The sequence below is a fragment of the Dromiciops gliroides genome, chromosome 2, assembly GCF_019393635.1.
Source record: "Dromiciops gliroides isolate mDroGli1 chromosome 2, mDroGli1.pri, whole genome shotgun sequence".
Lineage (NCBI taxonomy): Eukaryota > Metazoa > Chordata > Mammalia > Microbiotheria > Microbiotheriidae > Dromiciops > Dromiciops gliroides.
This window is the reverse complement of record NC_057862.1, coordinates 650,999,921-651,012,463: the sequence shown is the minus strand read 5'-3', so window position 1 is coordinate 651,012,463 and position 12,543 is coordinate 650,999,921. Positions and strand designations below refer to the sequence as shown.

At 46.0% G+C, this 12,543-nt stretch overlaps 1 protein-coding gene across 1 annotated transcript in view; it reads right to left on the bottom strand.

The window, feature by feature from the left end:
- Positions 1-1,287: 1,287 nt before the first annotated feature.
- The window catches only part of UTP4 (UTP4 small subunit processome component), a 32,946-nt gene continuing 21,690 nt past the window's right edge, over positions 1,288-12,543 (bottom strand). Inside the window, exons 10-16 of the mRNA XM_043983547.1 lie at positions 11,351-11,473; positions 10,169-10,325; positions 5,851-5,957; positions 5,283-5,378; positions 4,198-4,383; positions 2,995-3,105; positions 1,288-1,496 (exon numbers count right to left, since the gene is read on the bottom strand). Coding sequence (XP_043839482.1) covers positions 1,380-1,496; positions 2,995-3,105; positions 4,198-4,383; positions 5,283-5,378; positions 5,851-5,957; positions 10,169-10,325; positions 11,351-11,473 — 897 coding nt within the window. The 3' untranslated portion in view covers positions 1,288-1,379. The remainder of the gene's footprint in view (positions 1,497-2,994; positions 3,106-4,197; positions 4,384-5,282; positions 5,379-5,850; positions 5,958-10,168; positions 10,326-11,350; positions 11,474-12,543) is intronic.

Sequence of the window (12,543 nt, the reverse complement as noted above, 5' to 3'; positions counted from 1 at the left end):
TCCCCATCTGTAAAATGAGCTGGAGAAGGAAATGGCAAACCATGCCAGTATCTCTGCCAAGAAGATCCCAAACAGGTCACGAAGAGCCAGGCATGACTGCAATGACTGAACAACAACATAGAAAATTTAAAAAAAAAAGCTGTTCTTCATGAACCATAAAGAGCCATTAGATTTGAATGGAGACAACCACCACTGGAAAATGTAAGTGGACAAGAGCAAATTTAACTGTGCTTGACAACGGATAACCCTGAATCTCTTTGCTCTTCTCAAACTGACCACATTTTCCTAACCACTGGATCTGTATGACGAGGCTCACAGACAGAGCCATCCCACTTCCAGCTCTATGCCTCACAGGGCCAGTCAATGTTCTCTTTCCAGAACAGAGCCCCGGGGGCAAGCTGCACATAAGCATGACCATCTCACATTTTTTAAGCATTACTCCACCCAATGGTGTCATCCACAAGCCTCACACACTCCTGGTCCCCACAGCAGAACAGATTTCACTCATGTTTTTCAGCAGGCATTGTACCAGAACAGAAATCTATTTTGTTCAATTCAAATGACTAGAGATATTCATTTTCTAATTAAGAGAATAAATTCAAGTCAGTAGGTTACCAGCATTCTGGGAAGAAGAAGCCAGGCCAGGCAGAGCAGAGAAGGAAGCAGTAAACACTGAAATAAATGTCCTGATTTCCTTCCCTACCTCTCCCTGCCCCTCCCCCCAAATCTTTGGTCTTTGCCCAAAGTTCCTTTGAAACCCTGGCCCTAAATGAATGAGGAAACACTGTTAGAGAACTGACTTCCCAAAGTACTGTTCATTCACTGCCATTTATCAAAGTTAATAGTTTCATTTTCAGAAAAAACACATCTTGTCAATTTGAGAACCAAAACCAAACATGCATCTCTCTGGAGTTTCACTAGCCTGTGTTAGATGAGCACCAGTGGGCAAACGCATCTCTTTTCACAGGATTCAGGCACGAAAAGGAGGACCACAGCTTTGCAAATAAAGCAGCTGAGAGACAGAAGGGGAGTAGGCTTTTCTGTGGTCTCAAACTTTATTGAGAGCAGAGGCACTGCCATCTCTTGTGAAGGGAAGATGGGGCCCAAGGTAGGCCGGTGGCTTGTGACTCTTTGGTATTTGATTGTGACCACAGACACCTTGTTTGGAGCTCGGTTCATTTCCACTGCACTTGAGCACATTGACTGGTCAGGACTCGGGGTTCTCAATGCAAGTCTTGACCCTGTCTTCTGGCAGCTAAGAAATGAGGGCAAACAACATTCATGACGGCCTAGCCCTAAAGAATAACTTTGTTTTATTATCATGATTTTTAGGAAAAGAACAAGTCAGTCAGTTCAGGGAAGGAAACACACCACTCCACTTAAGTTCCAAATTTCTTCCGTTTGATGGGTGGTGGGAGTTGAGCAATGATGTCTTCCAAAGGCCGTTCCACTGCCACCAATGTGCCTTCATCCAAAAGGTCCATGAAGAGGAGAGGCTGCAAGTCAGAGAAAGGACAGTGATCCCACTGAGAAGCCCCACCCCCACCCCCACCTCCTGGCTAGCCCTCAGCCCACAGCCCAAAAGGAGCCCACCAGCAGGCAAGCCAGATCAGCTTTCAAAATCCACCTGCCCCAGGACTGAAAACATTCACTCTAAAACTAAAATACAGCCAGCCACAAGTAGCTCTGGGGCACAGTTACCCACAAGGGATTGATGATACCAACATTTCTATGAGCCAGTATCCACTGAAGGTTTTAGGGTACAGTCTCTCATTATCAGACAGATCACCAGATTACAGGCAGCTGGTAGAGCAGCAGATACAACACTGCACCTCAGTTGGGGAAGTTCTGAGTTCAAATCTGACCTCAGACACTTAGTAGCTGTACAACCTTGGGCAAGTCACTTAACCTCTGCCCATTTCCCCATCTGTAAGATAGGGCTAATAATGCTACCTCCCTCCCAGGGCTGTCGAAATACAATTTGCAAAAACACTCAACACAGTGCCCAGCACAATAGTAGGTACCGTATAAACGTTCTTCCCTTCCCATCACCAAGTACACAAGAGCTAAGCTAATCAGAACCTCTGGACCTATCTCCTAATGCCTAAAACAGGGTGTAAACATTAACTAAGACAGAGACTATGGAGAATGTGCTGAATGTGACTTCAAAGGACTTGGGCTTTAAGCCCAGCTTTATACCTGTGTGACTTTGGCAAAGTCAATTACCCTTTCTAGGAATCAGTGACCTTGGCTGTAAAATTACAGAACCAGAAGGTCTCTAAGGTCCCTCCCAGCTCCAAATTTCAGCTCCCCAGAGTTCCTAGGAAGATGTGTATTAGAGGAAATTAAATTCTAGCATAGAAACACACCCCATCAGAGCTGTAAGGCACCTTGGTGAAGGTGGAGGAAAGTCTTTAACTTCCTGGTGTTTAAATGCTAGGGAGGGGGGAGAGGGGGATAGGAGAAGGGCCTCCCCCCCCCCACCTCATTCTCCTTCTGTTTCATCTCAGGTATCAGCCCTGCCCTGCAGCTGTTTTCCTTTGGCAGGGGCTGGTTAACTCTTCTAGCTCCAACCCAAGAGCAGCACAGCCCTGCACACACCTGGTGCCCTTCCTCACTTTGCCCACTGCTGGCCTCCCCAAGCTTCTTTTCTTCTACACTAGGAACCCAAACTATAAAATGGCTTCATCAAGATTCTCCAGCCCTTGGAAGCAAAGTCTACAAATCTTTGACTGGGGGCTTGGAAGCATGGCCTTTCAATTTAAAACACACCACTCAGGTACAAAGACACCAAAGATAAATTTCTGATCCTCTCCAAGATGTTTCAAAGGAAGGTGATGGGCTGGAAAGTTCCTTCGGCTCTAGGATTTGAAATGCACTCTGACCCTGAAACACTAAGGCTTTTGAATAGTGCACAAGGGGTTTTCTTGCCTGGACTAGAGTATCTTTATTAGAGCACCAGCCTGAAGTCAACATCACTGAAGATACTCTCACCTGAAATTTCTTAGAGATTTTGAAGGCATGGGCATGGCGCCTCCTGACGTTTTCAGATGCCTCTCTTAAGGAAGGCTGGTTGAAAAGGGGAGTTCTGTCATCTGGAAGTGGCTAAAAGAAAAAAAACACACAACATATTTAAAAGTCTTCAATATTCTTGGGTTTCTGCCGGTCATGGCCTGCCCAGGCCATGCATGCCAATACTTTCCTGAGACCATGCTGAATTAAAATGTCCCCCTTTTCATTTTCTGCTTCTATCAGAAAAGAGTTCTGGCCCCTCTTCCCAGGCATGCACAAGCCCGTGAGTGAAGACTTAAGGCAGAGAAGAATGTGCTAGGACCCACAAGTCAGACCAAAGGTCAGCTCTGCCAGTGACACTTTGTCAGGGAGAAAAACAAGTCAGCATTCACAGGAGCTCAGCCAAGGTGGGCTCTGCACCTGAAATCAGACCCACATTCTGCCTTTCTTCAGAAATAGCTCTGTCTGGTGTGCAGAGGTGATGGGCCTGGAAGCAACTCTCTGGAAAAATCATCTGGGCTGACTTACAAAGAGGCAAGCAGGTAGGAGGAGGCCTTCCTGTATCACTCATCTCTCAAGCCCTTGTCAGCCAGCTCTCCCACACGGAGATGAGGCAGGTCCCTTGTACACACTGTGGTGAATAACTTGCTTTTAGCCATCCGCTGCCCCCATGTTCCACACACCCCCATGTTCCCAGATACAACAAGACCATCCTGGGCGTCACCATGTGCTATTTGTAGCCCACAGGACTGTGGGGAGGGTGTGTACCCAAGAAAAGCTTCCAAAGCAGCAGCACGTCCCACCCAAACCCGGTGAAGCAAAAGAGCATTCTCAGAGCTGGCTGTCATAGAGCCAGCCCAGCCATTTGCCTCTCACTAACGGTGCGGGTGCAGTAAAAGCAGCCATAAGGCCATGGGGCAGAGCCTCATTCAGGGCCCCTCAGGCCAGCCGGATCATGGAGATTCCCCCAGGTTAAACACTGCAGCACTGATCTGGCAGAAGAGACTCCCATCTACACAGCAATTGAAATGCTACCACGATCTTCACAACAGCCCCACGGGGTGTTAAGACAGGTATTACTGCACCAGGGAAAACAGACCCTATCCTGTTCCCCTTTTCTTAGAACAGCCCAAGTCCTTTAGTAAAGAAGATCTGAAAGGGATTGGGGGGTTGTAGGGGACTCACCATGGACTTATCAATGATGCAGAACATGTAGGTGTCATGAAGGAGGATGTGTGTCGGCCTCTTGGGATGAAAAGTGATGTGTGTGATTGGTGTATCCCTTTCTAGCCAGAGGTGGTGAAGCCCGTGCTTCTGAACTTTCCGGCTCCAATCTGTGTACTGTTTTTGAGGGATGCTAAATTCAAAGACCTAGTAAAAGAGCATGAGAACAGAATGTGAGTTAACGATCGTTCTAAAGAACGTCCTGAAAAGTGGATGTCTGCCTTCCACAATCTCAAGTGCAAACCATAAAGAACTCACACACCCATGTCAAGTCAAGTCATGAAGCTCTGATCAGTATTTCCCAGGACACGGATGATGGACACTAAGCCATAGCATTTAATAAATAAAGGGTTTAATCAATGCTATGGAAATGGGATAACCAGGCAGATCGACTCTAAAGAGTAGATAGAAACTTATTCCCTTATTCCCAGAGTAAGGATAAGCCCGGAAGGCTCTGGCTTCACTTAACCATCGTCTCCAGTCAAGACGTCCAAACAGTAAGAACCTCAACTAAGATAAACACTCCTGTCACAGAGATGGCTGGAGGGCAGGAAAACTGGCTACCTGCAACATTAGCCACATCAGAAGGAGCTTCAATAGAGGGCAGGCCAGAGAGTTCTCACAGAATCAGTGTGGTAGAAAGGGCCTCCTACGTGACACCTCTAATTCTGCTTCTGCCACTGAAGATCTTTGTGACACGAGGTAAGTAATTTAACCTTTCTATGTCTCTGCCAATTATAAAACAGTCAAAGAAGCAGGAACGGAGCAAAGTGAGGGAAGGGAGGAGATGATCTTGAAAATCCTACCCTATCTCCCATCCATCAATGTGCGTATCTGAAGTAAGCAAACGGATTTTCTCTAACATGGCTGGGATGGATGGTGAGACTGGGGTATCAGCCATCCTAGCGGGCTAATTAACAATGGCCACTCCCAGCCTTGGGACCTGGGCCTCAGCACCTTCTCTCCAAGGTCGTTATCACTCAAGTTTCCAGACTTCTGCCCCGCCCCCCCCCCCCCCCCCCCCCGACAAAGCAGCTACACCCCACCTGTTGGTCTGCATGAGCAATCACAAGGTTGTTGCTGTTGGGTGCGATGGCCAGGGCTGTAACAGGGAAGTTGTAAGCAGGCACTGTGCAGTGAGGCTGAGGAAGACAGAGAACAAGGCAGCAGCTGAGTGAATCTCCTGAATTCTCACAGTTTTGAAATCACTCCCTGGATTCCAATGAATAGACTGTGCACACTTGGTAGGGCATTGGTCAAAGGCCTAAATAATAAGCGCTTACATATCAACATGTGGACATACCAACTTGCAACTACATGGCTTAATTTCTTCTGTGTGGTTTGAATTGTTACTAAATACTGAACCACAGAGGTTATGTGGGAGTTCTGAATAGAGTTGGTCTCTAAGTCAGGAAGATCTGAATTCAAGTCCCACCTTTGACAAATGATGACTGGGCAAGTCACTAACCTACTCAGGGCCCCAGGCAGTCAACCATCAAAGACTTCTACGACGTAGCCCAGCTACCCCTCTATACTGGTACAAGGAGCATCTTATACCAATGAAATCCTAGGTCTAGATCAAAATAAATAAAATAGAAATAAACTTAGACCCACCTTAAGATGCTTCAAATTGTAGATATTGACTCCACTACTCATGCCAGCTGCAGCCAACCAATTCCCATCTGGGCTTACTGCCAACAGAGATGTAGCCTCCAAGGTCCCTAGGAAAAGGGAAGAGCTTGATGGATCTCTCAATTACCCACTGAACTTACTCCCAGAATGACTCAAAAGTTATTCCCGGGGAAAATTTAATTTCCCACTAACTTTGCAAATATACCTCAAAGTTAGCCAGTCTTCTCACAATTGGCAGAGTGAGACAAGGGAAACTGACTTCTCTAAGGCAGAGTAAGATGCTGCTTGCTATGGTAACTGGGAACTGAGGTCAAGTACACAAATTATAAAAATGCAAATGTATCACTTTAACCAATTCTTTAAACTCCTTTCCCACCATGCTCCCCTCCCCCCTGACAATAAGAGGGTTAGGTGACTTGCCCAGGGTCACATAGCTAGTAAGTATCTGAGGCCAAATTTGAACTCTGGTTCTCCTGACTCCAGGGCCAGTGCTTTATCCACTGCACCACCTAGCTGCCACTCCCCCCTCCCCTGCCACCGTGCTTTTTAAAAATGGGTAGCAAACAAATATTGAATTCAACTAACTCAAACAGTTTTTGTTGAGTCGTTTCAGTTGTGCCTGACTCTTAGTGACCCCATTTGGAGTTGTCTTGGCAGAGATGGTCTGCCACTTCCTTCTCCAGCTCATTTTACAGATGAGGAAACTGAGGTAAACAGAGTTAAGTGACTTGCCCAGAATCACACAGTTAGTAAGTGCAATTAACAAGCCAGATTTGAACTCAGAAAGACTGGAGGCCTAGGGCTCTATGCACCATGGCACCACCTAGCTACCCTGATTTGAACTGTACTTTTATTCAACCTTTTACAATAAATACTGTCTACTACATACTCAGAACAGCATTAGACAATGAAATAGAAGACTGAATCATGAATTGGACAATAATGCAAAATGTCAGGTAACAAAATGTGTAGCTTCCACAATGCCTTAGTATATTAAGGAAAGTTACCTCATACAAATGAGGCACAAAAGGAAAAATTGATACAGAAGCTAGTAGGTGGGAGGGCAGGTAGTGATGGAACCTACTTTCATCATGAATGGGTTAAACGGGGATAGAGAGGAAGAAGAGGAAAAGGGGGGGTCTGTAGGGTAAGGAATGGGAGGGTGAGGTAGCAGGTAGAAGTAAAGTGGAAGAGGACTAGGCTAAATAGGGTGAGAAGAATAGTGAGGGAAAATATATCACAAGTAATTGTACCTTAGAATGTAAATGGGACAGATTTACCCACAAAATGGAAATGGATAGCAGAATAAAAATTTCAATTCAACAATATGTTGCTATCAGGAAACATTATAAAAAAGGTAGGTAAAGCAATTTTACCTAATTAATCTATGGACTCAAGGTTATCCCAATTAAATTATTTTACTGAGTTAGAAAAAAATAATAACAAATCTCATTAGGAAGAACAAAAGGTGGGGAACATCAAAGAAACCAGGAAAAAAGAGGTAAAGGAAACCAGTTCAGCAGTATCAGACCTGAAATTAAAGACTTGGACTTGTTAAGGAAGATGCCATCCACCTTCAGAGAAGCATGATGATGAATGGGGATAAGCATAAATAGTCTTACATATATGTGTATAGATGTGTGTATGTGTGTATCCATGCTTAACTGCAGCCTTCTTTAGAGTGTGTGTGTGGGGGGAGGAAGAGTAGTTAAAAGTACACAGCAGGGGCAGCTAGGTGGCGCAGTGGATAAAGCACCGGCCCTGGATTCAGGAGTACCTGAGTTCAAATCCGGCCTCAGACACTTGACACTTACTAGCTGTGTGACCCTGGGCAAGTCACTTAACCCCAATTGCCTTACCGAAAACTTAAAAAAAAAAAAAGTACACAGCAGAGAACAAAACAAAACAAAAAAAAACCAAGAAAGCAAAGTTGGGCAGATATAAAAACAATGTGTAGGATTTATTATATAGGTTTCCTTGAAATGGAAATTAATTTTTTATATGCAATCCTCTTCTATGTTCTGCTATGTACACGACATCTTTTTTTTTTCTTTTCTCATTTTGCATTTAAGCTTAAAATTTTTAAAAAATCTATCAACAAAAAAAAAGAATATTAAAGAGAGGAATTATGGGTAGCCAATTTATGGAGAAAACTTCAGAGAGAGAAGCCCCTACAGGGTCCATGGAGAGGTGGAAAGAGGGAAGACTATACTTTTAGAGAGACTAACTCAGGCAGTCCGACTGTCACTCAGTCCTGGCTCCTAGGCCTCTGGGGTCAGGAACCAACACTGCTATTGAGCTCTCCCAACTCTTCGCCACCCATGTCTCCAGCCTCATTACAAAGGACTCCACATGCCCTGAAATCTAGGTCAACAAGACCACATGCGCCTCCTCTTCCCATCCCTCTGCACTGTCCTACCACCAGCTCCCAAGATGCCCTTCTTCAACTCAAGGATACCTCCCATAGGAAACCTTTCCTGAGCCCAACTGCTAGGCTCTTCCCTCTTACATTACAGTCCATTAACTACTTTGGACACATTCTCTTATTTTCACACACCCCCCCATTAGAATGTACACTCCCTGTGAGGAAGGACCATGTCACTCACATATATGCTGGGCGCAGTGGGCAAGGAGCAGTGGGCTAATATGGCATTCAGAGCTCTTCACAATCTAGTCAGCCCCACACCAACCCTCTGAGCCTCTTCACACACTCTCCTCATCAGCCAAACGGGCCTCCTTCCTATTCCTCCCAGCCAATGCACCCTCTCCCAGCCCTCCTCCCTGGCTGCCCCCAATGCCCAGAATGTGGTCCCTCCTCTTGGAATCTGTTCCTTCCTTCAGAACTCTGGTGCCGCCTTCCACAGAAAGTCCTCCCTGATTCCCACCTCTGCCTGATGCCTTTCCCTCAACACACCTTGTATCTGCTGGGTTGATATGTGTACCTACACACACAGACCCTCTGTAAGCTCCTGGAGGGCTCTGTATGCCCAGTGCCTGGCACAGTGCCTGGGTTATAGTCAGTGCTCACTGACTGATAAAGGCAGGAATACACACAATCAGTTTAGGAACCAGAAGAGATTATTCTTGGGTTGAGTATATTGGAAAGGAAGTGCTGGGGAATTGAGAGAGAGAAGGTTGGCTGGATAAAGCGCTGGTAACTAGCGGGTGAAGAATGTGAATTTTCACTGCTAGGCACATCCTAGACATTCATATTGTTGCTCGGCTTAACTGAAGCCATGGGAAGCCAATGGAGGTTCCCCAGCCCCACTGGAACTCCTGAGTAAACACATGGGCAGAAAACACGGTGCTCGGGAAGAAAAGGAATGTCAGTCGTGTACAAACTGGACAATCAGCCCCTACACTGTCCATGCAGTCGCCCCTACCTGCGGTTTAAACTGTGGCAGCAGAAGGGCAAGTCTGTTTGTGGCTGGAAGGGTGGACAATGAGAACAGCTCCAGGGTTTTTCCATTCCTCCCCTCTGCCCTCTGGGCTGTGGTGCTGCTGCTTGCCTGGTACATTTCTATTCCTTCTCTGACACTGCTCGGAGTCTACACTTTAGACCAAGATAGCAGCATGTCCTGCTAGGTGTGTGAAGTGGGACTCAGGCAAAGAATGGGAGTAGGTTTAAGGAGTTCCTTCAGGAAGATGGACCTCAGGGGCAGCTAGGTGGCACAGTGGATAGAGAACCAGCTTCAGATTTAGGAGGACCTGAGTTCAAATCTGGCCTCAGACCCTTCACACTTACTTGCTGTGTGACCCTGGGCAAGTCACTTAACCCCAATTGCCTCATTTAAAAAAAAAAAAAAAAGGATGGACCTCGCACTACTAGAGATATTGCCACACCATATGTCTGGGGAAAGCAGCAAAAGAATGTTGACAGAGGTCATTCCTTTTCATCCAAGGCTTAAATTAGCTAATGACTCGACCAATGATGGGATAAAAACCACACACACACACACACACACACACACACACACACACACACACACACACACACACACACACCCCTCATAGTGATGCAAAGGAAGAGTTCTGCATCGACTTAATTTTTTCTGGCCAAATTATGGAAGAAAAAATCCCATAAGGAATGAGTAGATGGGGGAACACTGCAGAATCTGTCAGACCCAGTCGTCATTTGGCAGAAATCTCCTCCCCCTCTAAATTGCAACCATCTGAATGTGTGTTTGGGGGATGAAGGAGGGTGCGGCACACAACATCTGGGACAGTGAGGAATGGAAATGGGACAAATCCTGGATGCCGGTGCTCAAGCCAACAATACAAGCCAGCCATCAATCTTCACCTGACGGAGGATCGAAGGTGTGCAGGTGTTTCAAGGCCCCCTCTGACAGCTGAACCACATGCAGAGAACCTTGATTTGATGCCGCAAACAACTTTGTGGAGTCTGCAGAGAACAAAATCTGGAAGGCAGAGTTCAGGAACTTGGGCACTTTAGAAACCTTATAGGAGACAAAAAGTAAGAGTCAACAGTCCATTCTATAGTAGAATTTCCACATCTGAGATAATATTTTGAGAGAAAAACTACCATAGCCAAATAAAGCCAAAGTTTTAAGATTTCTGCAATGTGTCTTGCCCTGAGTCGAAGAGCATATTATGTACAACAGCTTGGGAATCCCCTTGTTAATTCTCTCTTTCAGCTCTTTTACCAGATACTACACCTAAGAGCCAGAAGCCCTGGATGAGAGTCTTGGCTCCACAATTCACTTGTAGACCAAGGGTTTTTAACTGGGAGTCTGTGAAATTTTAAAAAACAGTTTGAGGATTACACTTCAGTAGAATTTGTTCCCCATGTAATCCCATGAATTTTATTTTATGCATTTAAAAATGTTATTCTGAGGAATTCATAGCTTCCTCAGACAGCCAAAGGCAGCTGTAACATACAAAGGTTGAGAACCCCCTTGTGGAGTAGCCTTGGGCATATCACCCCTATTATAGAATGGGAATCAATGGATCAAGCTTGAATGAATGAATGAATAACATTTAGTCATCTTACTAAGTGCCAGGATCATAACTGCAGGGCTAGACTACAACTCAAGAGTCAAGTAGCATCGACTACTGTGTGCCAGGAGTCTGAGCCCAAGGCTTGCCCTGGACTTCAGGCCTCATGTGACTTAGCGCCAGGCCCTCTGACTCCAGAGAGGGGCTCTTTCCACTGTTTCACGTGGCTTCCCATAATGTTCCCAGCCTGACTTGTATCACAGGGAGGTTATAAGAACAAATGAGAGAACGCGGAATGTAAAAAGACTTCATACAATCGGAGGAGGACAATGACGGTGACGGTGACGGTGACACCGAAAAGAAGCAGAAGACTAGGAGAGCCTTGGGGAGCTTCTCAAGACCCTGGATGACCATCAGATGGTATTCTTTGTGTGGTGCATGGCAGAGACAGCCTCAAAGGGAAAGTCCAAGAGGTGAGGATGAGGAATTCTTGCTAGGCAAGAACACTGGACGGTCCCTTACTTACCCTTTTGATGCTCACACTGTTATTTTCATAATTCATCCGATAGAGATAAAACCTAGACGCCGTCGAATAGGCTATCCAGCTTCCACAGGGGGAAATGCAGCTGCAGCAAATGTTCTCAGGACCCTGAGGATGGAAGTCAGAGATGTGAAGTAAAAGCAGCAACACAAGCTGAAGTTAACTTGGGGCCCTCGTCAGCCGCTGCCACTCAACACCAACAAAGGAGAGCTGCTGTTGGGGCCAATGATTTCCAAAGCAAAAAAAAAAAAAAAAAAAAAAAAAAGCAGGCCTGAAAATGCCCACATCCCTCCCCTGCTAGCATCCCTAATTCAGATAAGGAAGAAGGTGCATTCTCGCTAGAGGATTCACAAGAAGGTCAATCACCAATCCATGCCTGCTGAAGAAATGAATTCCATGTTGTAGAGGGATTCTTGTTCAGTAAAGGTTATACCTGGATGAGGCCTGAAATCCTGCCCAACCTGGAAATTCTATGATTTGGGGAGGCTGTTACAGACATTTACTTTATGTTTTGGTAGCTGTAAAAATGATACTGTTTGTTTTCTGTGACTAAAACACAATGTGTTTTATTAGTTCAACAAACTGTGATGCTGCATGAGATTAAACACTAGCCTTCAACAAACACCTACTAAGTGTGTAGTAGGCTCTGTGCCCGGACTTAGAATGATGAGGGAAGACACTAGGGACAGACACATAACTTACACAAAATAAATACCAGGCAGATGTACTGGGGGTTGGGGGTAGCTTGGGGAGGTAGAGATGAAAGGACTGGTCACTACTGGAGTGACGCCACCTAAAGCTCCACCATGAGGAGAAGGTGTTTGAGGACAAGCCATTTTGCTTTTTTTTGGTGTCAGGTGGTGTGGAAATTTATTTTGATTTGGGGACCCTACCTTTGGGCTGAGATTAAAAAGCCTTAGGCCCTCAGGATCTCTTCTGTGTGGGAGGTGCTGGTGCCCCTCCCCTTCAGCTTCAGCTGAGGGGAAAAAAAAAAAAGCCCTGTGGGCTGTATGACACACCAAGCTAATCTGCCAGCCAGGTCAGACAGCTGGGGGGAAAAGCCCCCAGCTCCCTCCACCCTGAGCAGATCCATCGCAGAGATCCTGGGCTCATCCAGGCCGGCCTCTGGTATAGCCCGTTCAGAGGTCCCCGGTGCACAGCAGGGGGCACGGGCCCCT